General features: G+C 37.4%; 4 protein-coding genes across 8 annotated transcripts; 2 read left to right on the top strand and 2 right to left on the bottom strand.

Moving 5' to 3' along the window:
* Positions 1-3,571: 3,571 nt before the first annotated feature.
* Creld (Cysteine rich with EGF like domains) lies at positions 3,572-5,446 on the bottom strand. 2 transcript variants are annotated; one of them, XM_012365894.2, is made up of 5 exons: positions 5,341-5,446; positions 5,029-5,141; positions 4,219-4,876; positions 4,039-4,134; positions 3,572-3,968 (listed from the first exon to the last, which is right to left on the bottom strand). In XM_012365894.2, exons 2-5 carry the CDS (start codon positions 5,134-5,136, stop codon positions 3,757-3,759), a joined length of 1,074 nt encoding a protein of 357 aa, XP_012221317.1. In that variant the 5' UTR covers positions 5,137-5,141; positions 5,341-5,446; the 3' UTR covers positions 3,572-3,756. The 2 variants fall into 2 exon arrangements, with proteins under 2 accessions (XP_012221317.1, XP_012221315.1); XM_012365892.2 differs by having other exon boundaries at positions 5,029-5,434.
* Positions 5,447-5,711: 265 nt separating this feature from the next.
* Positions 5,712-14,080, top strand: alphaCOP (coatomer subunit alpha). The gene is made up of 6 exons (XM_012366094.2): positions 5,712-5,899; positions 9,195-9,610; positions 9,928-10,736; positions 10,924-11,871; positions 12,058-13,230; positions 13,314-14,080. The coding sequence occupies exons 1-6, from the start codon at positions 5,820-5,822 to the stop codon at positions 13,515-13,517; spliced, it is 3,630 nt and encodes a 1,209-aa protein (XP_012221517.1). The 5' UTR covers positions 5,712-5,819; the 3' UTR covers positions 13,518-14,080.
* Positions 5,891-8,343, bottom strand: LOC136999379 (uncharacterized). Its single transcript, XM_067353295.1, has 2 exons — positions 7,578-8,343; positions 5,891-7,378 (listed from the first exon to the last, which is right to left on the bottom strand). Exons 1-2 carry the CDS (start codon positions 7,605-7,607, stop codon positions 6,329-6,331), a joined length of 1,080 nt encoding a protein of 359 aa, XP_067209396.1. The 5' UTR covers positions 7,608-8,343; the 3' UTR covers positions 5,891-6,328.
* A 657-nt stretch (positions 14,081-14,737) lies between the features above and the next one.
* On the top strand, positions 14,738-23,828 carry LOC105671701 (Host cell factor). Of its 4 annotated transcripts, none has more exons than XM_067353287.1 (9): positions 14,738-15,989; positions 17,471-18,178; positions 18,659-18,804; positions 18,890-20,401; positions 20,607-20,787; positions 20,880-22,246; positions 22,372-22,602; positions 22,718-23,096; positions 23,175-23,828. In XM_067353287.1, the coding sequence occupies exons 1-9, from the start codon at positions 15,830-15,832 to the stop codon at positions 23,297-23,299; spliced, it is 4,809 nt and encodes a 1,602-aa protein (XP_067209388.1). In that variant the 5' UTR covers positions 14,738-15,829; the 3' UTR covers positions 23,300-23,828. The 4 variants fall into 4 exon arrangements, with proteins under 4 accessions (XP_067209388.1, XP_012221516.2, XP_012221515.2 ...); XM_012366093.2 differs by having other exon boundaries at positions 14,739-15,989; positions 20,892-22,246; positions 23,178-23,828; XM_012366092.2 differs by having other exon boundaries at positions 14,739-15,989; positions 20,892-22,246.
* Positions 23,829-23,969: the final 141 nt, after the last annotated feature.

Genomic DNA, 23,969 nt, shown 5'->3' with positions numbered 1-23,969 from the left:
TTACGAGAAAGTGTTATAGTATACGTCCATCTAGTGCTAGAAAGTGATACTATTCATAGATTTTTACTTATAAGAGTTTTCATGATTTTTCCGGTGTAACTATATACATGCATAAATATTAATTCAACAAATAAAATTTATAAATAAATAGCATAAGTATTAAAGTAAAAAATTGTATATACCGTAGATTATAGAGAAGCACGTTGTATAAACTTTGTATGCAATGATGTGAAACAATCATTAGAGCGTGGAAATTTGAGAAATTTTATGATAAATATTTTGGTAGTCCGAGGTACAGAGCTACTTTTTTTGATAACAAAAATAGTAAAAAGAAATTACAAATTAATGTATGTGAAAACAATTGCACATACAAAAAAACAGTTGAATGTTTTCAACGCATTTCAGTTCGTTTATTTAGAAAGATTTACTGTAAAATTTTACAAACTTTTGTGCCTTAATAATTATATACACATATATTAAAATAAAAAAAATTAATGATGTAAATATGTATTATTATAAATGAATACAGAAAGTGATAAATATATTTAATATGATCTAATAAAAATTAGTAAGAATTAATAAAAGTTGATTAAAATTAAAATGTTGAATAAAGAAATTACCATATCGATTAATGAATATGAAAATATAAAAGAATTGGTTTTTGAAAGGCATTAAAACTTATTTCAACAAATCAAAGTGTTATTTATTTCTAGCTTAAAAAAAGAAAATTTTATTTTAGATTATGTTAAGCAATCTTGCCTACAAAAACATCCAAAAAATATTTTATGGATATAAAGCTTAATAATACGTGTAAATCTCGTATACTTTGAGAAAAATAATAGAAGCATATGATATTTAATTACGAGAAAGTATTATAGTATATATCCATCTAGCGTCAAACAGTGGTATTTTTTATTAGATTTCAGTCTTCTATACAGGGTGTTTTATAATGTCCGTGCCAACGCTTGTGTACGGATAGAGTGCGGTAAACTGAATAGAAAAGTCCTTTACCGTTTTGCAATTTTCGCAATAGTAATTGAGATATTAATTAAAAGGGATTGACGAATAATCGCGCGTTGATCGCGGCTAGATCGTAGGCTGTACGCTCTAGGCGTGACAGCAATGAGAATCGCATGGCAACGAAAAATAACAACGCATATCACTCCTGCTCTCGCTACGTGTTATTTTTCGTTGCCATGCGATCCTCGTTGTTATCACGTTTAGAGTGTACAGCCCACGATCTAGCTACGCGCAACGCGCGATTATTCGTCAATCCCTTTTAATTAATATCTCAATTACTATTGCGAAAATTGCAAAACGGTAAAGGACTTTTCTATTCAGTTTACCGCACTCTATTCGCACACGAGCGTTGGCATGGACATTATGAAACACCCTTATATATGCATAAATATTAGTTCAACAAATAAAATTTATAAATAAATAGCATAAGTATTAAAGAAAAAAATTGTATATATAGTAGATTATAGAGAAGCACGTTGTATAAACTTTGTATGTAATGATATGTAACAATCGTTAGAGCGTGGAAATTTGGGAAATTTATGATAAATATTTTGGTAGTTCGAGGTACAGAGCTACTTTTTTTGATAATAAAAATAGTAAAAAGAAATTACAAATTAATGTATGTGAAAACAATTGCACATACAAAAAAAACAGTTGAATGTTTTCAACGCATCTCAGTTCGTTTATTTAGGAAGATTTATTGTAAAACTTTATGAACTTTTGTGCCTTAATAATTTTATACACATGTAGTAAAAAAATTAATGATTTAAGTATGTATACTTACAATAAATTAGTACAGAATGTGATAAATATATTTAATATAATCTAATAAAAAATAGTACGATTTAATAAAAGTCGATTAAAATTAAAACATTAATTAAAGAAACTATCGTGTCGATTAATGAATATGAAAATATAAAAAAATTGGTTTTTAAGAAGCTTAAAACTTTATACCAACAAATCGAAGTGTTTATTTCTAACTAGAAAAAGAAAATTTTATTTTGGATTAAGTTAAGGTAATCTCACCCATAAAAACATCCAAAAAATATATTATGGATATAAAGTTGAATAATATGTGCAAGTCTCATATGCTTCAAGAGAAATAATGGAAGTATGCGATATTTAATTACGAGAAAGTATTATACTATATATCCATCTAGCGTCAAACTATGGCATTTTTTATTAGATTTCAGTCTTCTATATTCGAGTGTATACTTCTATTAAACTTATAGTGTGATGCATACGAAATGCATGATGTGATTGATTTAACAAAATGCATCTATAAATAGAAAATATAAATTTTAAAGTGAGAAACAATATATTTTTTGCGTAAATAAATAAATTGAATTACAGAAAAACTAAAATCTTCCAATTTTCTTGTACGAATGGATTTTTTTTTCACAATAGATTATCATTTTATTATTAACAAAGAATACGCGATTTGTTTGAGAGAAGTAGATGCTCGAAATTATTACTACATTGTATTAGCTTTAGAGATTTTATGAAAAGTTTAGCCGTCTAACGATAACTAATTCACAACTAATTTAGTCTGCCGCAAAGACATGTGAACAGATTGTGTACATATACTCTCGTATATATATACGAGCTGATACAAACAAATAAAAAATAAAAGTTAGAATTAGATCTCATATTCGAAATATAAAATGTACATTTATATTGTTTAAAAACATTTTTGACCCCTGATATCCTTCCTGATTTTTGCGTACAATTGTATATGTAGAAACATGTTATATACATACATTTTCATCTATTTTTAAAAGAAGAAAAATTTTATTTTGGATTTTACATTAAATACGTTCTATTTGAAAAATATTTCAAAAATATATTATAGATATGAAGTTATTAAATGCAATTAAAATTTGTTATATCGAGAAGATAAAGTATAAAATATTTATTACGAAAAGGTGATATCATATTTCTCCACTTAGCGGCATACTACTTGATTGGTTTATTATATTTTAGTTGTGTGTTTATATTAATTACAATTAAAATTGTTAAATTTTAAAAATATGAAAAATTTAAATAATTTATTTTTTCAATTATTTAATGCAGATAACACGGAAATAAAACACCAGATAAAAAACAAAAAATAAAACATTTTTATAGTGAGTTAACTACGATTATGTTTCTATTCAAAATAAGAAAATATAAAGTAATGAGAAACTATATGATTGGGATATGTAATATTATAATGTTATTTTATGTCAATTTAAAAGTTCTTTTATACATTATGCATGCAATTGTAATAACATCTTTGTCCAAAGACTTGATTTTAAATTGTATAAAATATATCCGATATATAAAATCAATTTCAATTATTTTGACAGATAAGAAATAGTATTATAAAACTAGTCAGTAAAAAAGTTATAAAACATTTCGATATCTTAATAAAGATTATTAATTATATAATTAACCATATAATTATATGTATAAAGTGAATATACAGATGATATTAGAAACATACATGTATCCATACATATATCAGGAACAACATTAAAGAATTTTTTAGGAATGTCAATAAAAGATACTGTTAAAAAATAAATAAAATTTCTATATCTTTGTTACCTTAGTTGTATATATATTAATAATTATAAATTAATTCTAATATGATTTATTTTACATATGGATGATTCCTTATACGTGTGTGTGACACAACACAATACTGTAACAATTTCACAAAAAATTTATTTAAAATGTGTTCCTATTTAAGCTGTCCTATTTAAGTCCTAGAATATCCATTGCATGCTGGGCATTGCTATGAGCAATCATGTACTCTGAGACAGTCATATATATTGAAACTAGCAAGCCAATAATGCTTGCCGCATAAACATTGCGTTGTGAAATAATACATGTTGCTACACAGAGTCCAAAATATGTGAGATATCGTGCCCATTTTTCCTGTCTTTTGCGGCCAAGAAGATCTAAATCTGTAAGTAACATAAATTATAAATATGTATTACTTAAAATGCTATTCATTAATCCATTTATAATACTCACTTATGCACATGTTATCTTTTTTATAGTAATCTTCAGTACATTTGATGCACATATCTGGACCATCGCCAGTACAACCATCGCAGGCTTTGTCACAAGCTGAAAAAGTTTCAAATTTTTAATTTTCACATCGAAAATTCTAAAAATAATAAAAGTTGTTAAAAATATATAACATATATGTACTTAAACAAGTATAGCCTCCTTCCTTATTAACACAGAATTGATTGTTAGAGCAAGTTTCTTCAATTTTTAAACACTCATCAATGTCAAAGCAGCCTTTGCCTTCAATCATATACCATCCACTTGCACATTTCTCACAATCCTTCGGTCCAGCACCTTTGCAAGGTCCATCACATGCTGCATGGCATGCAGAACATAGCAAAGTCTTTTCATCCTTATAAGATTCATAATATCCTGAAGCACATTCTGAGCATGTGTCTCCAATGTATCCTTTGTCACATAAACAACCGCCGCTTCCTTTTCTTGTACCAGCTCCTTTACATTTGCCATTATTATTACAGATTTTATCTGGATATCCTGGACAGGGTGTACAAGTTGAACCATAATGATCCTTTGGACAACAACGTTCTGTCTTTTCGATACAAATATAATCATATATATCTGGATGAGTGTCTTGATGCTTAAACCACCATTCTTCTATCAGACTCTCCAATTCTTCAGCTAAAGAATGACACTGCGTTTCGCCACGTTCAATCTTTTTACATAAGTTTTCCTGTATTTCAATTAATCTTATTTCACTTCTTGCATATGAACCTAGTTTATCTTCTTCCCAAGCGCTATCTCCACCTTCGAACTTTCCACGGCTTGTCTTTTCTAAACCCTAAAAAATAATAATAATTTAAAATTATATAACATTTAAATAATTTAATAAAATTGTCCCTTTTATTTTAATAACACTAGTATAAAATAATTTAAATGCATGATTTTCTAACTACATATGTGTAAATTTATGGAACCAAAAGTGATGTTTACCTCTTTAAAACTATTGATAAGCATTTTACATGCTGCACAAGGTGGTAATTTTTGAGACTTAAGCTCCTCCTTATCCAAGTTTTCCTTTTCACAGTGAATGCTGTTCATACAAACTGATAGAATAATAAAAAGATTAAAAAATACAATACTGGTCGGCACTCGCATTATACCGCACCGGCTGTCGACACAATCGTAGTTTATATAAAAATTGTAGGAAGCACAGAGAATATACTCTCAAAAACCAATAAAAAACCAACGTCCCCTGAATGTTTATCCTGTATTGAATTAAATCATAATTGCTCTAAATAATACCATTTAACACATCTAAGGATTGACATCAAAGGTTAGATGGACCAGACGACAAAATGTGTCTTTCATTAATGTAGACTGCTGACCAATCAGAATGTACCGCGTGCAACTCATCGATGTGTTTCAAATTTACTATCTGTATTTTTACTTATCTGTATTTTTATCTCTACTTTACATCTCTCTCTATTATCTCTATTATACTTTTTCTTTATAACATTAAAAATTAATATACAGCAAGATCTAATAACAAATACTTTAAATAAATAATTAAATGCATAAATACTGCTCTAGTAAATTTTAGGGATTTTGATTTTATAATCAAAATGTTACCAGTATTGTTGTTATAAAAACAACACGCAAAATACATCTATGTACCAGTATAGTTTGTGGTGATATAGTGACGTGTCTTCTGTCGTGTTAAATATTCAAGAATTTCAAGAGAGCAATATTTAACTAATTGTGCCTGAAATAATTGATAAAAGATGTTGACGAAGTTCGAGACGAAATCTGCTCGAGTGAAAGGCTTGTCTTTTCATCCAAAACGTCCTTGGATACTTGCTAGGTGAGTGACAGACGTTTTTTAACTTTTTGACCATTTGGTGACATTTTAAAAACTAATGCTTAAAAACGTTTAACTATTCGCAAGAACAAAATTCTATTTAATCATTTACGACATAATAAAATTATTTGCTACACGATTTCTTGTATATGTATGCTTATTTTTTGGCATAGACATAACCTCTTATTTAATGCACAGTGCTTTCAATAACTTGAACATAAACACTGATAATTTTATAAAGACATGACTATTTTATTATTGAAAATTATTTTTATTGTATTATAAAAAGGATTTACATAATTTAGTGATAAGTAAAAAATTTATTTTAATGTGGTTTAAATGGTATGTACAATTGCAGTAATCTTGCCAGATTTTATTAAGAATCCTATTGTTATGAATATTATTGTTACAGAATAGTGTAATATATGAGATTTAAATTTTATTTGTGGATTTTTCTTCAGTGATATTGCTCTTATTGATAGATGTTGTATTTGATAACAGACTTGATTCAGTACTATTTGCTGTGTTTTCTGTAATCTGTTCAACAGAATTCTCAGTTGTTGCAGGATTTGTTGATTTATTACTAATTTTTTTCGTATCTTTCTCATATATTGTTGTAGACTCAAATGTATTCATGGAGGTAGCAGATTCAGTAGATGATGTTTCTTCAATTGCATTCGCCTTTAATTCTAAATTGGATCTTGATTTTATAACACCGGATTCTATAGAATTAGATTCAGAGCTAGTGGCATTAATTTGTGATTTTTGCATAACACGTGATTCTATAGATTCTTTTATGTCTTTATCAGCTGCTGATGTATGGCTAAAGCTATTGTCTGGGATTGTGATTGCTGATTGATAAAATAGTGGCACAGCAGGATCGTAGAAACCAAAATTATGCAAAGGCAATTCTAAAGCAGCATAGGGATTAGAAGGATAATATTGGTTTTGTATCGCGTTTGACACTTGATATCTCGGAAACACTGCTGGAAAGTGCAAGTTTAATAAATTTTCTCTAAATACGGGATAAGGTACAAAAGAAGAAATTTGCTGAGGAGTTTCTTGATGTCCAATGATATTACTATCCACTTCAGAATTTGTTGAAAGTTTCTTCTCTTCATTGATGGTTTCAGCACTTAAATTATAATCTTCTTGTTTATTGCTTGCTTCGACTTCTTCAGATTGTTGTTTTGAAGATATTAAATTTTCTTGAGTTTTATCCAACATATCTCTTGGCGAATATGTTTCCGGCATTTTCATTAAATTCATTTCACTTCGTAGTCTGCTTACAGAATCGGCGCCAGTTGTAAAAACAACATTACTCTCACCGCCATTAAAATCCTGAGTTGTATATGAATATCCACTGAGAGCAGGATTCGAGTCGGATGTTGTGTAGAACAATCTTGGAATGTTAGAAAACACTGAGTGAATGTCTTCATTTGAAGCAGAATATGTTCTGTCTAATGTCACACCCAGTAAAAGCTGAAAAAAATGAACATAATAAATATAAATTTACGAATTATTAATTAATTGTGAAAGAAAATTTTATTTTCTTAAAATTTGTGATAAATTGTGTATGAAAAATTGATTTTAAATTTACGAAAGAATTTGTTACTAAAACAACACACTGTTTTGATACACTCGGTGTAAATTCTTGATTTAAATGCAAATGCGTACTTACAATGGTAATAAAAAATGGAAGGAATGCCATTGTCGAAAGTTGACAAAGGGAGCAAATGTGAGCTTATTGAAATTAAGGAGCAAACTACCTTGATGCTGTAATAAGGTGATCTCTATATACACGGCCTCCATCCGTGCATTTTACATCCCCACCACATTCGCGCCTCTGTTTCTGATGACCTGATTTTGCAGAAATGTCCTGAGGGGATCTGTCAATTATTTGTTCCTTGACTATTATTGAATTTGTCCAAATTATATTAGCATATGTAAATTGAAGTTTTGATAGTTTTATCACACATTATGTATTTTTGATAATTGTGCAATTGCGTTTTATAGACAAGAATAAATTGTCTTGTTTGAAAAAAAACAAATGTGAAAAATGCTTTTGCTTATGCATATTCATGCAATTTTTAAAAAATTGATTAATTTATTATTTTTTGTGTGAATATATTATCTAAAATATATTTTTTAATAATAATAGTTGTATTAATTCTAAGATTTAATTTAAAGTAAAGGAATCTAATTATTGTACTGTGAAAAATAATGTAATATATATTACAACTTGTTTCTTATATTTATTATAATGCTTATTGCAACAATACTTATATTCAGCTTTATTATTTATTTAAATTGAAATGAGTATAAGCAGGATGTAATGATTGATTCATGTTGAAAGGTGATTCGTTATCAGTCAAATGAAAAATTTGACAATCACATTTGATCTCTTTGTTAAATATGTATGAACGAGTGATTTTCCATAACAAGTACTTAATATTCATGCATATTAAAAGGATTATTAGTAGAAGGTCGAACCGGAGGACTCAAAACCAATCACTTTTGGTATTCAGATTAAGTAATGGGTGAGCCACACCTACTTTTTAAGATAGTAGAATCAAGATACACAAGGTGATTAAATATTATTTACAAAGATCTATTAAATTTTGAATAAAATCGTAATTGTAGCATTTTCATTAAAAATTTATTTAAATTTATTTAAATAATGGAGTTTATACATTAATTTCTCCAAAAGACATAATAATTCTTATTTTTAAACTTGTATTATTTTTGTCGCTTTATTTGCACTCCCTATATATTTGCACGCCCGAAATCCAGTTTCCAAATGACCTCTATATTTGTGCGTTATTTTGTAACGCACCCAAAAAAAAAGAACCACCGGTTTTCGTAATGTAGGGCAGCACTCATGAAAGAAGATAATACTTGTGGCGTGCAAACCAATAAACGATTTCAAAATTGGCACCGTACGTTCTCGAAATAAATTATATCCATATGTACAGAAAATTGTTGGTGTTGAGTAACATTAAGGAAAGAGAATTTGCATCAGTATTATCAATAAAATTGAATTTTGAGTATAATAATTTTAACTTAAAATTTAAGTTGTTACTTAATATTAATAATTTAAGTTAAAATTTAAGTTAAAGACGCATTTTATTTAAAATTTAATATTAAAAAATCTTTTAACAAATTTATTTCTCATTTATTAGCGTTATAAAATTCTTACACTGTGTTTTACATCTCATAAATGTAAGATTCAATTTTTTTTATTAGTTTAATAAAAATATTATGCTATAAATCTTTTGTATTTATGAAAAAATTGCAGTTTGCACAATGGCGTTATTCAATTATGGGACTACCGTATGTGCACCTTGCTTGACAAATTCGACGAGCACGATGGACCGGTCCGAGGCATATGCTTCCACAATCAGCAGCCATTATTTGTTTCTGGCGGCGACGATTACAAGATCAAAGTTTGGAATTATAAGCAACGAAGATGTATTTTCACCTTATTGGGTCACTTGGACTATATCAGGACCACAGTGTTCCATCACGAATATCCTTGGATCCTTAGTGCTTCAGATGATCAGACTATCCGTATCTGGAACTGGCAGAGCCGTACTTGCATTTGCGTACTGACTGGGCACAATCATTATGTAATGTGCGCCCAATTTCATCCCACGGAAGACATTATCATATCAGCTTCGCTGGATCAAACAGTCCGCGTTTGGGATATTTCCGGTTTGTGTTCAAAATATTGTCTAATGTTATTTACATGGAAAATTATAATTCTTATAAAAAATAGAATAGATATCAGTCTAAGATTTTCTTTAAACTTTATTTTTTGTAAAAAATCTTATAAGCATAAAATATTGCTTATATTTGTTATTATTTTATCAATTGAAAATTGATCAAACTTATAAATTCATAAAATTAATAGGCTTATGAAGTTAGAATTAAGAAATTAAAAGTGTGTGATATAATAATTTTTAGAATCATGTAATTTATTGGCAAAGAGATATGATTACACTTTCATATCCGGATAAATGTAATTGCAGGATTACGCAAGAAGAATGTGGCACCGGGTCCGGGTGGCTTAGAGGATCATTTGAAGAATCCGGGCGCGACCGATTTATTCGGCCAGGCAGACGCAGTGGTGAAATACGTGTTGGAAGGTCACGACAGAGGCGTAAACTGGGCGTGCTTTCACAGTTCGTTACCTCTGATTCTCTCTGGAGCCGATGATCGGCAGATCAAAATGTGGCGGATGAACGATGCAAAAGCGTGGGAGGTGGATACGTGTCGCGGCCATTACAACAATGTGTCCTGCCTGCTGTTCCATCCCCGACAAGATCTCATCCTTTCAAATTCCGAAGATAAGAGTATCCGAGTTTGGGACATGACAAAACGCACGTGTTTGCACACATTTAGAAGGGAACACGAGAGATTTTGGGTGCTCGCCGCTCATCCAACTCTCAATCTGTTTGCGGCCGGTCACGATTCTGGTATGATCATCTTCAAGCTTGAGAGAGAACGTCCCGCGTATGCAGTATACGGAAATCTTTTGTACTACGTGAAGGACCGTTTCCTTCGGAAGCTGGATTTCACCTCGTCGAAGGATACATCGGTGATGCAAATTCGCAGTGGAGGCAAAACCGCGCCGTACAGTATGTCGTATAATCAGGCGGAAAATAGCGTTCTGGTATGCACGAGATCGCCCTCAAACATCGACAATAGTACTTACGATTTATATATGATCCCACGCGAGGGAGATTCAAGCACGGATGCTGATACCAAACGAGCGTCTGGCCTCACTGCTATCTGGGTTGCCAGGAATCGATTCGCTGTGTTAGATAGAGCGTATTCGGTGAGTTAACATATTTTGCAATGATTAATTACATTCCAAACTTTTCAAAATTTAATAATTTAATTAATAAATTAGTTTGTTTAAATCGAATAATTAGAGATTTTTTTTTATACATTCTTATTTTATCTTTTGTAAATATTTATCATATTTTTAGAGAACACAATTTAATAAATATTTCTTTTTTCAGTTAGTTATTAAAAACCTGAAAAATGAAGTCACGAAGAAGGTGCAAATTCCAAACTGCGACGAAATATTTTACGCTGGCACCGGCATGCTGCTTTTGCGCGATCCAGAACAGGTAACGCTGTTTGACGTGCAACAGAAGAGAACCTTAGCGGAAGTGAAAATCTCGAAGTGCAGATACGTTGTGTGGTCTAGCGACATGTCTCATGTCGCATTGCTGTCCAAACACACCGTCAACATTTGCAATCGTCGCTTAGAGTCTCTCTGTTCTGTGCACGAGACTACCAGAGTGAAATCCGGCGCTTGGGATGATTCCGGCGTGTTTATTTACACAACTAGCAATCACATTAAGTACGCAATCAGCAATGGCGATCACGGAATCATTCGTACACTAGACTTGCCGATATACGTCACGAAAGTGAAGGGCAATCAGGTTTATTGCTTGGATCGAGAATGCAAGCCGAGAATTCTGCGAATAGATCCGACGGAATACAAATTCAAGCTAGCACTGATTAACAGGAAATACGAGGAAGTTTTACACATGGTGCGCAATGCAAATCTCGTTGGACAATCAATTATTGCATATTTGCAGCAGAAGGGATATCCAGAAGTAGCGCTTCACTTCGTGAAAGACGAGAAGACCAGATTCGGTCTCGCGCTTGAATGTGGAAACATTGAAGTCGCATTAGAAGCAGCAAGATCGCTCGATCAGAAATCGTGCTGGGAAAGTTTAGCGCAAACTGCTTTATTGCAAGGCAATCATCAAGTCGTGGAAATGTGCTATCAAAGGACAAAGAATTTTGAGAAGCTGGCCTTCCTTTACCTTATAACTGGTAACTTGGAAAAATTACGTAAAATGATTAAGATTGCGGAAATTCGAAAGGACGTGTCTGGACAATATCAAGGAAGCTTGCTGCTTGGCGACATTTATGAACGAGCTAAGATTTTGCGAGTATGTATTTCTCTTAATTTTTTATTTTATTTATATTTGAATAGAAAAATTCCTCAAGTAGATTATTATATTAAATGTTATTTAATATTTTAATACATTGAATAGTGTTTAAAAAATATCAAATACTTAACATTTTATAATATTGCAGAATAATTATATACAAACTTATATCTAAACTTTTTATAGAGCTCTGGACAAGCTTCGTTGGCGTATGTTACCGAAAAAATCCATGGAATATCAAACGAGGATGACGACGCGCAGTATGAATCAATGAGCGAAGAGCTTTCTTCGTTGGAGAACGGCGCCATATATCTCCGTCCACCTGTACCTATTCAACAAGCCGAGAACAACTGGCCGCTGCTGACCGTCTCTAAAGGCTTCTTCGAGGGGGCGATGATGTCTCGCGGCAAGAGTCAGGTAGCTGCCGCTCTCGCTCCGGAAGATGACGGTACAACGACGCCTGAGGGATGGGGCCAGGACGAGGAACTCGGCCTAGACGACGAAGAAGGCGTCGATACGGAAATCGCGCCGGAAGGTGAAGAGACTCCTGGATGGGACGTCGAAGATGTTGATCTGCCGCCGGAACTCGAAGTTGTCGCGTCTACGGCGAATCAGGAAGGCTACTATTCTCCGCCTACCAAAGGAATTCCACCGACGCAGCACTGGATTAACAACTCCAAGCTGGTGGTTGATCACATACTGGCCGGCTCGTTTGAGTCTGCTTTCAGATTGTTGAATACTCATGTCAGAGTAATAGAATTCGGACCTTACGAGTCTCTGTTTATGAATACGTACGCCCGAGCCAGGACATCTTACGCTTGTTTACCTAATGTACCATCGATATACGGATATCCTCAAAGAAACTGGAAAGAGACCAACTGGAAGGACGCTACGGCGAAAACTGGCGTGCCTGCAGTTGGATTGCACCTTTCCGAATTGGTTCAGCGCCTTCAACTGTGCTATCAATTGACGACTAACGGCAAATTTGCCAAAGCGATAGAAAAACTGCAAGGAATCTTGCTAAGTATACCACTGCTCGTTGTCGATACCAAACAGGACATCGCGGAGAGTCAACAACTGATTCAGATCTGTCGCGAGTATATCTTAGGTTTGAAAATGGAAACTGAACGTAAAAGTATGCCGAGATCCACGTTAGCCGAGCAGAAAAGGATTTGCGAGATGGCGGCGTACTTTACGCACTGTAATTTGCAGCCCGTGCATCAGATTCTCACCCTTCAAGTAGCTGTGAATTTATTCTACAAATTGAAGAATTACAAGACTGCGGGTTCATTTGCAAGAAGATTACTCGAGCTAGGACCGAATCCTGAACTTGCACAAAAAATTCGGATTCTGTTACAGGTATTTCCACTTCACTGTGAATAAATATTTATTTAAATAATTGATATTTGTAAATGTGTAAAAAATTTCATCTATTTTTTCAGTCTTGTGATAAAAATCCTGTTGACGAGCACAAGTTAGCCTATGATGAACACAATCCCTTCTCGTTGTGCGCAAGCACGTACACACCTATTTACAAAGGAAAACCGGAAGTAAAGTGTTTCCTATGCGGTGCCAGCTATAACCCACAGTTTAAAGACACAGTGTGCAAGATATGCGAAGTTGGTTTAGTAGGTAAAGAACGTTAAACTTTATATTATTATCGCGCTGTAAATCTTATAATAATTTCATAATTTTGTTATTTGCATTTATAGTTTGCTTAAAGTATCAATCACATTATACTTTGTAAAATAAACTATCAATTCGATATATTATGAATTTCTATTCGACAGGATAGAGTGATAAATCGTTCATGTTGGACGATATAAAATTGTATTTGATTTTGAGATGTTTAAGATAAATATTTCAAAATTTAAAATAAATTCGAATTAATATATTGAATGAAGAAATGTAAAAATATTTCCAACTTTAATGAAGATGATTATACTTTATCATTCCGTAAAATGAATAGAGAAATGAAGTGGACAAATAAAATTGGAGTCTTGAATGTATTTTGAATTAAGTATTATCAATATAATGTATGTGACCACTCTATATCTATTTCAACATGAATATATAGGTTTTACAAATTATCAGAGACAGAGTGTATATCAGCATGATTTATAAGAAAATAGAAATGATATTTATGTAAGAAGTACTATGTTTATAAATAAAATTTGATTGATTTCTATCAGTCATTTTTTTAAATTCATATATGTATTGAAACCTGTTATAGCTGTATTGTATATTCAAAGCATTGTACATAAAGAGTTAACCTTTAAATAACATTCTTTGTAAAAGAAATTTGTTAATGAGTCATTTCTTAAACTTGTTCAAGGCACAATTGCATAAAATATGCGCAGATAAATCAACTAATCATATAACGTGTAAGAATAACGTCCAGAATTCAACGAAATCCTGCATTCAGACTTGCGATTGGTTGATTTCTCCGTATGCAAATATCTTATTTTGTTTAAATATTTTCAATTACCGTAATACATATTTTATTTATCACATATATTTATTGCTAATATTATTCAGAAGAAAAGGATATTACAAACAAGGAAGATAAAATTTTTGGACCAATTTTTCTTGGACAAATAACAAGTGGTAATCTGCTTAGATTGGTTGATTTCTCTGCCAATATGTAATAAGGAAAATTTTTTGGACAATATTTTGATAAAAGATGCAAGAAATGATGTAAAGATTTATTGGATATGAAAAAATATCAAGAAGAATAATTAATCTGTTCGAGCAAAAAAAAGAACCAAAGATCATGTTGAGTAATCGATTAAACATCATCTATATCGATTAATTAATTAAAAGTTCTCTAGACTTTTGTCAGTTGGCAACGCGCTTGTTACCGACGCGAGTTTTGTGCAATGGTGGATGAAGATTGCGGAGGCCGCTTGTGCGCGCCGTCAAGCAACCGACTCTTCTGGGTGTTTCTTCGATAAGTACGACGGAACCGTTCGCCGCCAGCTGTCTGCAAGCGCGCTTTGTGTTCGTTGTAAGCGTCGTGTTACGAATTCGCATGTTCTATTCCGGTGCCGCTCGGTCGTGCCATAGTGATATCTTCTCGCCGCGCCGTTTTTCGTCCGTTTTGACGCAGGTTTTCACCGTACGAGAGAAGAGATAGCACACAGAAGAAGGGAAAGCGAGAGAGCCCGGCGTGCAAAACTTTTGACCGCGAATCGACACGCCGATTATTCTTGAACGACTCGATTTAAAGACTCGAAATATCGACGAAAGTGAACTTGATCGCGATATGAACGGATCGCGTCACAACGACGGCAACAATCGCGTATCCGCCCGGGCCGCGGCGTGTTGCTGAGCGGCCGCTCTAGCATTCACGCAATCAGTGCCGTAAACACCGCGCACATAAATACAGGCACACATACACACTCACGCTTAGGCACGTACAGTGCGCGTCGTCTCTCTGTGTACGTGTTGCGCGCCGCGAAGGCATACACTGTTCTCGAAGCGGCGGATCTCAGCACCCGGAGTTTCGGTTCGATCGCAGTTTTTACAGAGTGCAAGTAACGCATCGGAAACGCACTTGTTGTTATCACACAACTGAATGTAGAACGTCGCGATACGGTGGTTTTGAAGGAATCTAGTACTCGCGGACGGAGACCTGCTGCGTTTTATCTCGGGTTCTAGAGAGGTTAGATTTCGCGACGTTAGGTCTCGAGAGTCGCGTATCTCGAGAGTGCTGAGAAAGTGAGTTCGAACGTAAGTGCGGCCTTTTACGTTTATTATTGCCGTTGCCGAGCATCGTCAACGGTCGTCGCGGAAGGACGAACGTAGATCGCGGTTTTCTGTGATAAAAGAGGACGCCCGCTGTAATCCGTCGAGCGTCGCGATCGCGCCGCTCTAGGGGTAAGTTGTCGGTGGTGTTGGTGGCGGTGGTGGTGGACGGTCGCGCGGGTATGAAAAAATGATGTGATCGACGGTCATCATGGCGGCACCCATGCTAAAGTGGAAGCGGATCGCAAATCCGACCGGGCCCCAGCCAAGACCCAGACATGGCCACCGGGCGGTCGCAATTAAGGACCTCATGGTCGTTTTCGGCGGCGGCAACGAAGGGATCGTCGACGAATTACATGTGTACAACACGGGTGAGTCCTACCGTTGCACGGCGCTTCTCATCGTGCGTCCCTTTCCTTGCGCGCCGTTCCTGACGATTCCCGCGAACCAATATGGCGGCATACGTTGACAAGACGGTCACCGGCCGGATCCGCGGGCGAACTTGCGGATTTCGCGTCTCAGACGGAATGGTCGGCGATCGTGCCGTGCATTTTCCATCGATCCTGATCGCGCGAGCGTCCCCGCGCCTTCGCGGCGATTCTTTCGGTCCTGCATATCTGTAAAATCGCCGCGGTCTGTCATCCTACATGTTTATACGCGCGGGAGCGGCCATTGCTGTCTCTAACGCCCCCCTCTCCTTTGCCCCACCACTGCGATGCAACGCGCCGCGTTTCCCGTCATTCCACGTTCGCGCTTCTCGCCTTTATCTTTCTCTTTTCCTTTTGCGTTTGTTCCTTCTCTCTACTCTTTCTTCCTTCTGCCGCTCCTCGCACATCCCCGCACACACCGTGTTGTGGGTGCAGTATTATCTCTCTCGCGCTACGTCGCCATCCAATATGCGCCTGCGTGCACTGCTGCGCGCATTTCGAGCCCGATTTCGAAATGTTTGTCCTCGCGCGCGAGCTCGCCATGGTAACAGCGGAATGCATGCATATGCGTCTGTCCGTTTTGGCTGCATTCTGCACTTTTTTTTCAATTTTTCCTTTTTTTTTCCCTTTTTTTCCGTTTTTTTTTTTTTCCTTTTTCTTTTCGACGTTTAAATGTGTACTTATTTCTTCTTGAATGTAAAGAAGAATATAATTCGATTAAAAAGTAATGACTTTATATTTTGTTGAAAATTTATAGAAAAATATATAAAATAGAACTTATTATAATTTGTTATTTTGCAAAATCTATCAAGTTATTATAATGTTGGAAGATCTCTCACATCTTCAGGTTTAGAGAAATTTTTCGATCCCGGATCTTTTTTTTCAGATTGAAGTAGAAATATCTGAATTATTGCTATAGATAGATATGCAATATCTGAAGTTATTGCTATAGATTTTTTTGAAAAAAATAATAAACAGTAAGATAAGAATAAGATAATCACAGAATGTGCAGCAAAATAAAAATAAAATAATTTCAAAATATCAATAACATTCTTTAAATTTGCAACAGTTGGAAAATGAGTTTTACTGCCAATTTGCACTTATATTAAAATTATTAAATTTGTATATTTTAATTATTTTACATGATTTTAATTATGTTTATTAAATTCCTATATTTGTATAAAAGAATCTACAAAAAAATATAATAATGATATTTTAGTATTTTTCTCTGCTTTAGATATTACATATTTATGCATATTAATGCAACAGAAAATAAAATTATTTTTACGTTATCTATAAGTATTACTTTTGTACACACTGAATTAAAATATCGTGTTCAAATAAAATGAAGAGTGCACATGTATAAACACTTTGCAATGTAATCTTGCATTATAAATGATTTTATATGAGATGTACTTTTGCAGCGACAAACCAATGGTTTGTGCCGTCCACGAAGGGAGACATACCTCCGGGCTGTGCGGCATACGGCTTTGTAGTCGATGGCACGCGTATTTTGGTGTTTGGCGGGATGGTGGAGTATGGCAAATACTCTAACGAATTGTATGAACTTCAAGCAAGTCGATGGGAGTGGAAGCGATTGAAGCCAAAGCCGCCTAAGCATGAGCCGCCGCCGTGCCCGCGATTGGGGCACAGTTTCACCCTCATTGGAAACAGGGTCTTCCTTTTCGGAGGTCTGGCTAACGACAGCGATGATCCGAAAAACAATATACCGAGATATTTGAACGACCTCTACACACTCGACCTTCTTCCTAACGGTCAAACGGCCTGGGACGTGCCACAGACGCATGGACACGCGCCACCCCCCAGAGAATCCCACACCGGGGTAGCGTATACCGATCGTACCACGGGAAAATCGTGTTTGGTGATTTATGGTGGTATGAGCGGTTGCCGTTTGGGTGACTTGTGGTTCCTCGATGTTGATTCAATGACCTGGAACAAACCAATAGTTCACGGACCCACTCCTTTACCTAGATCACTTCATACCGCCACTTTAATTGGCCATCGAATGTACGTCTTCGGGGGGTGGGTGCCACTGGTCGTCGACGATGTTAAAGTCGCGACGCACGAGAAAGAATGGAAATGTACGAGCACATTAGCATGCTTGAACTTAGGTAAGTTGTAGCGGTGATTTTTTTTTGTGTGTTTTAAACAACACGCTTGTGTTAACTACATAAATTGCCAAAGTTTTATTCTGAGATTACTTAGACGTAATGTAATGATGTATAAGTGTAATAAAATTTTATTGTCGAATATGCAATGCAAATATGCAAACATAAGTCATTTGTGATGGATGTTATTAAAATCCAGCCGACATAAATGCGGAAGACGGAAATATTGTCGGTCTTATTAAATGTCGAAAAGTATTCAAGTCTGGAATTGTTGAACTATACGTCGAATGATTGGTATATAGAAGTATTTTAAATATAAAAGTCAGTTTTAATAATATTTAATATATATATACGATTATTAGTTATACTAATTGATAAATTTTACTAAACTATTTTTGAAGAAATTCATTCTATTTAAAAGGCTTCCATAAAACATTTATTTGTGTTACTGCTATTCAAATCAAGCACACGTCATTGTTTTAGAAACACTTACCTGGGAACAATTGACCGTTGATTCTTTAGAAGAAAACGTTCCTCGTGCTCGTGCTGGCCATTGTGCAGTTGGTGTGCACAGTAGACTTTATGTATGGTCTGGAAGAGACGGTTATCGTAAAGCTTGGAACAATCAGGTCAGGCTAAGTTTTGATTATGCAGCTTTTATCTCGAACTGCAACGTAAACGCATTAACGACACGGCGCTTTTCTCGCTTCTCAGGTGTGCTGCAAAGATCTGTGGTATCTCGAGGTCTGCAAGCCGGCCGCGCCTTCCAGAGTTCAGTTGGTTAGGGCTTCCACGCAAACGTTGGAAGTTAGCTGGACAGCGAGCCCGTCCGCTCATTATTACATCCTTCAAATACAAAAGTACGATATGCCACCGGCAGCGGCGACCGGCACTTTTCCACCGGTGAGCGCTCCGTTGCCGATCGCGCCGGTCATCAGCAGCACTCCCGCGGCAGTGACGACTCCCGCATTGGCGACGACTCCCGCGACCGTGCCGATCACATCTCCGCCTGTGACTACCGTTGCTTCGCTTTCTCCAAGCACGCCACCCACCGCCGCCGCCGTTAGAGTATCCGTAGCAGCGGTAGCGGCGGCGTCTCCGTTACGAGTTCAATCGACGGTGCAGAGCCCCGTGCAGAAAGTGGTGTCGTCGCAAGCGGTGCAAAAGCCGACGAGTCCGATGACGCCGAGAGTCGCGACCGGCAACGTCATTCGAATTCGTTCTCCCCTAGTGACTTCTTCGGCGGCGGCGGCGGTGACGGCGGTGGCGGTGGTCACCACTGAACAGCAGCAGACCACCGCGACCGCGACGACAACTGTAGCGTCGGGCCAGACGCCCGCCGCCATGTCCGGCATTGCCGCGCTGGCTGCGGCGGCGGCGGCCACCCCGAAGATCACCATGAACAACGTCCCTATCCTGCCGCAGGCCGCGGCTGCAGCTGCCACCGCGACCACGACCAACACCATCAGGATGAAGAACGTGCAGCCGGGCCAGCAGATACGCTTCACCGCGCCTGGCGCCACGGTGCTGCGCACCGCTTCGCCGCAACAGAGCAAGCAGATCATATTGCAGAAGCCTGCCCAGAATATATCCGGCCAGCCGCAGATCGTGCACCTCCTGAAGACCGGACAGGGAATGATGGCCACTGTGCCGAAGGTGAGCCTGATTCCCGGCAAAACTGTCCAGACGGCCGGCGCGAAGCCCCTCAATCAGGGACCGACAATATTGCGATTGGTGAATCCCAACGCGGTGGCGGGATCGAAAATTTTGACGACCATGAAGACATCCGGTTTAGTGTCGATGAGCAAGGGACAAAACATCACGGGCAAACAGACCATCATGATCACGAAGCCCGGAGGCAATGGTGGATTGGTTGGCAGACCCAATCAGATCATCGTTGTCACCACTGGCTCGGGTCTGAGGGCTGTGCAGGCGATGACGACCTCCCAGGCTGGCGCGGGGCAAGGAACCAACATCACCACTCCCGTAAACGTGTTACCGTTGTCAGCCACCAATCACGTGACGAATCAGCAAGGCGTCAAGATGATAGTCGTCTCTTCGGGCGCAATGGGCGGCGGAACTGCCGGCAAGCCCATAACCATCACGGTCCCGGGACAAGGCGGCGTACCAAAGACAGTGACTATCGCCACCAAGGGCAGTCCACAAGCGATCTTCAATCCAGGCAAGAGCCAAATCGTCACCATGCCGCAGATACAAAAAGCTCCAGTGAGTGTTTGATTCAAAATATTTCTGTGCAGTCTAAAAATATCAACCATTTGCTCAATTTTTTACAATACTCAAATTAAAACAATATATTAATTATGAAAATTTAGTAATTGATGGTTGAGTTTATGTTAAATTTATAAGTTAATGTTAAAATTGTTAATTTAATTATTAAATTTAGTAACTGTTGTTCATTTGCAAATTATAGGAAGCGGTAACAGTTTCTGGAAAGCCGGTTACTCTGCAAATGTCTGGAGGCATCGGTGCGAAGACGGTTACGCTCATGCCGACAAGTAGTTCCATAGTGACTACTTCGAGCACGTCCGATTCAATAGATACAAGTAAAATGCTCTTAGTCTCCTCGCAGAAACAACCCTCAGCAACTTTAGGTGAGTAAAATTATATTTTAAGCAAATGTGTTTCAAGTAAAATTATATTTTAATACGTAGAATGTGCGATGGGAGAAAAATTGCAAACTAAGGTGATATTTCAGCATCTACATCTGATGGTCCTGCTACTACTGACGCGGCGCTAGCAGCTTTGGCAGCAGAAGCAGGTCTTATCGATCCGGTTCAGGAACCATCAGGTGGTTTATCGTTCATGGTGGCTACGGACGACGGTGCTGGCGGAGATGATAAGATAGATGACAGCTGTAACGGCAACGAGGCGACTACGGCGGCCGCGTTAGTTTCTCAAATGGGCGCGGGCGAGCCGATGCAAGTCGACGGCGACGGAAACTTCGTGCTTCCGCAAGTGGACGGGCCGATGGACGATCTCTTATCGGACGACGAGGAGAAAATGGATCTGACCGAGGAACCCGCTTCGGAAAATGCTGCCGAGTCAGCCGAGGAGTCGGCAGCGGCCGCTCAAGACGTCGACGCGGCCGAAAACGTTCACTCGGAAGAATCTGCCTTAAAGGAGGACCAACCTGCGTCCGAAGATCTTCCCGAAGCGATCGCCGCCGCGGCTACCACTGACGAGGTTTCTGAGGAAACGGAAGGTGCTGCTGACAATCAACCAGTTGATGATGTACCTATGGAAACTAGCGTTGACGACGCGGAACTGTCGGGTGACAAGGATTTGAAGGATCTCGATTCGTTAGCCGAAGTTAAATCCGTAAATTCTGACTTGCCCTTAGCACAATCATCCGCGGAGGCTCCATCCGAACAGACGGCTCTAACGGATGTTGCAAATTCGGCTGCGGAAACCGACGGCGCTGAACAGGACGAAAGCAGTCAGGCGACGACCATGAAGATCGAATCGTATCTTGCCAAGAGTGAAAAATCGCCAGTGCCTGATAATCTGCCTACCGATGATGTGGATGTGGACATGTCGCATCAAGATGAAACTCAGGAAGCTGAAAAGATTAAGGACGAACCGGAGCTGGAGGCCAATTTCTCGGCCGAGAGTTCGCTTGTGAAAGAAGAAGACCTCAACGAGCCAATGCTCGCCGATGTAGGCGCGTTGACTCCGACAGACGCGGTTAATGCAACGCCAGTAACAACGGCAACAACAGCATCCGTTGCTACACCGAGTGTACAAATGAAACTGGAGCCGACCGATGAGTCTATGGAACAAGATAGATTATCTGATTTACCAATTTCATCGATAAACGGTGTTGCTGCTCCTCTCGAGAAGGAAACTGAGAGTGTACAGAAAACACACACTTCCATGAAGATAGAGATGAAAGACGAAATAATTGCTGTTCCAAAGAGGGAAAGTCTGAAACAGGAAAAGATTAATGATACCAGGTCAGAAACGGCTAGAGACGACTCGACAGATTTAACGACATTAGCTACCGCTGCTTTGGGATCGGCAGAATCACCCGTGAAAATTAAGAACGAACAGGTAGATCTTATTAATTTTTATTGATAAAATAATCTTGTCGATTTTTTTTTTATGATTGATTTTGTGAAACGATATTGTGATTTTGTGAAACGATATATTAATCGTTGATTCATATTTTTTTGCAGAGCGAGGAGGAGAAGAAAGAGGCGGAGTGGTATGATGTTGCAGTGATAAAAGGAACTAATTTTACAGTTCAAAATTATTATCTTCCCGGCGACGAACCGTTGGATATAACGCAATCGTCTTTGACAATGGATGTTTTCACAGGAAGAGCTAAAGTGGCGTTAGAGCCCGGAACTGCTTACAAGTTCAGAGTCGCTGCTATCAATAGTTGTGGACGAAGTGCCTGGAGTGAGGTATAAATTTTGTTTTGCACAAAATTATTCAATAAAATATTTTTAATTCTTCGAACAATTTTGCGAATTCTCAGAACAATACTCGGAATCCTACAAGTATTAATTCTCGTTACAGGTAGCGGCATTCAAGACGTGTCTTCCGGGCTTCCCAGGTGCACCCAGCGCTATTAAGATATCGAAATCCGCGGATGGCGCGCAAATATCTTGGGAACCGCCGCCCAGCAACGTCGGGCCCATCCTCGAGTATTCCGTTTATCTGGCAGTGCGAAGTACTGCGTTAAACAATGACGGAGAACCAAAAACAGTCGTGTCGAATCCAAATCAGTTAGCCTTTATTAGAGTTTATTGCGGTTCGAGTAATTCATGTTCGGTGAACAATAGTGCCCTTAACGCCGCTCACGTGGACACCACTACAAAACCGGCCATAATCTTTAGAATAGCAGCGCGAAACGACAAGGGATACGGACCAGCCACTCAAGTCAGGTGGTTGCAAGGTTAGTCGCATGATTTGTCACCCGCGCGAACCTTCCTCTCGCGTAGAACGTTATTGAACATAACCCTTTATTATCCAGCAGATCCAACCACCGCTGTGAAAAGTAATCCGCAAGTGAAGAGACCCGCCGGAGACCTGCGCTCGCAAGCGAGTTCTCCGCAGAAGAAGATGAAACTGGAAGCGACCAGTGATAATTTCTCGTGAGCCTGTTCTCCCCCTGGCCTCGTGCAGCCGAGACTCCCATAAACCACGTTATTCATTAATTTAATTTCCACACGCCTAACAACGATAATGAAATCAATGTATTATCAAGTGAATTACGTGATATACGAGTAAACGAGAGAAATGAATGTGCGATAAAGGACGACGAGAGAGAGAGAGAAAGAGAGCGAGAGAGAGAGAGAAAAGTAGAGGAAGGGAATAGATAAATTCTGTCTAAATATAAGGTATGAAAAAGAAAAGTATTTTTCGTGTTCCACATGAACGCAAACGTCCTTCTGTACACCGCGTTTCTTACTCGTCTTCATCTTTCTATTTTTTCGCGAGTTATATACGCGAGAATTCTTCTGTAAAGACAACATGAGTACCGTTAATAAATGGCGAGGTGGTTATTATTTTGGAGTTAAGTAAGTTTTTCCATGTTTATAGCGTTTTCTAACGGACGGTACGACATATCGCATCCTAATGCTCACATATTTGCATCACGTTAAAACAAAAAAAAAGAAAAAAACAATCAACGTATCGCACGCTCGCGCAGTTTTATGATTTTCTCGTTATGTGGCAACCGCAAGTTCAACATGAATGACACAAGTCGGACAGCATTCTCATTCATTACGTCGCGTATTTGTTTAAACAATTATATATATATATATTC

Source organism: Linepithema humile, chromosome 4 (assembly GCF_040581485.1).
Source record: "Linepithema humile isolate Giens D197 chromosome 4, Lhum_UNIL_v1.0, whole genome shotgun sequence".
Lineage (NCBI taxonomy): Eukaryota > Metazoa > Arthropoda > Insecta > Hymenoptera > Formicidae > Linepithema > Linepithema humile.
Note: the sequence above shows the minus strand (reverse complement) of the source record. Positions and strands in the feature narration are given on the sequence as shown.

Bases quoted from the DNA above. Each gene is read 5' to 3' on its own strand.
- LOC105671701 (XM_067353287.1), top strand. From the start codon at position 15,830: ATGGCGGCACCCATGCTAAAGTGGAAGCGGATCGCAAATCCGACCGGG. The intron at 18,805-18,889 runs GTCAGGCTAAGT...CTCGCTTCTCAG, and splicing joins GTAAAGCTTGGAACAATCAG to GTGTGCTGCAAAGATCTGTG. The intron at 22,603-22,717 runs GTATAAATTTTG...TTCTCGTTACAG, and splicing joins GACGAAGTGCCTGGAGTGAG to GTAGCGGCATTCAAGACGTG.
- LOC136999379 (XM_067353295.1), bottom strand. From the start codon at position 7,607: ATGGCATTCCTTCCATTTTTTATTACCATT. The intron at 7,379-7,577 runs GTAAGTACGCAT...CATTTTTTTCAG, and splicing joins TTCCATTTTTTATTACCATT to CTTTTACTGGGTGTGACATT.
- alphaCOP (XM_012366094.2), top strand. From the start codon at position 5,820: ATGTTGACGAAGTTCGAGACGAAATCTGCTCGAGTGAAAGGCTTGTCT. The intron at 5,900-9,194 runs GTGAGTGACAGA...AAAAAATTGCAG, and splicing joins CGTCCTTGGATACTTGCTAG to TTTGCACAATGGCGTTATTC. The intron at 9,611-9,927 runs GTTTGTGTTCAA...ATGTAATTGCAG, and splicing joins CCGCGTTTGGGATATTTCCG to GATTACGCAAGAAGAATGTG.
- Creld (XM_012365892.2), bottom strand. From the start codon at position 5,193: ATGCGAGTGCCGACCAGTATTGTATTTTTTAATCTTTTTATTATTCTA. The intron at 4,877-5,028 runs GTAAACATCACT...ATTATTTTTTAG, and splicing joins TTATCAATAGTTTTAAAGAG to GGTTTAGAAAAGACAAGCCG. The intron at 4,135-4,218 runs GTACATATATGT...AAACTTTTTCAG, and splicing joins AGGAGGCTATACTTGTTTAA to CTTGTGACAAAGCCTGCGAT.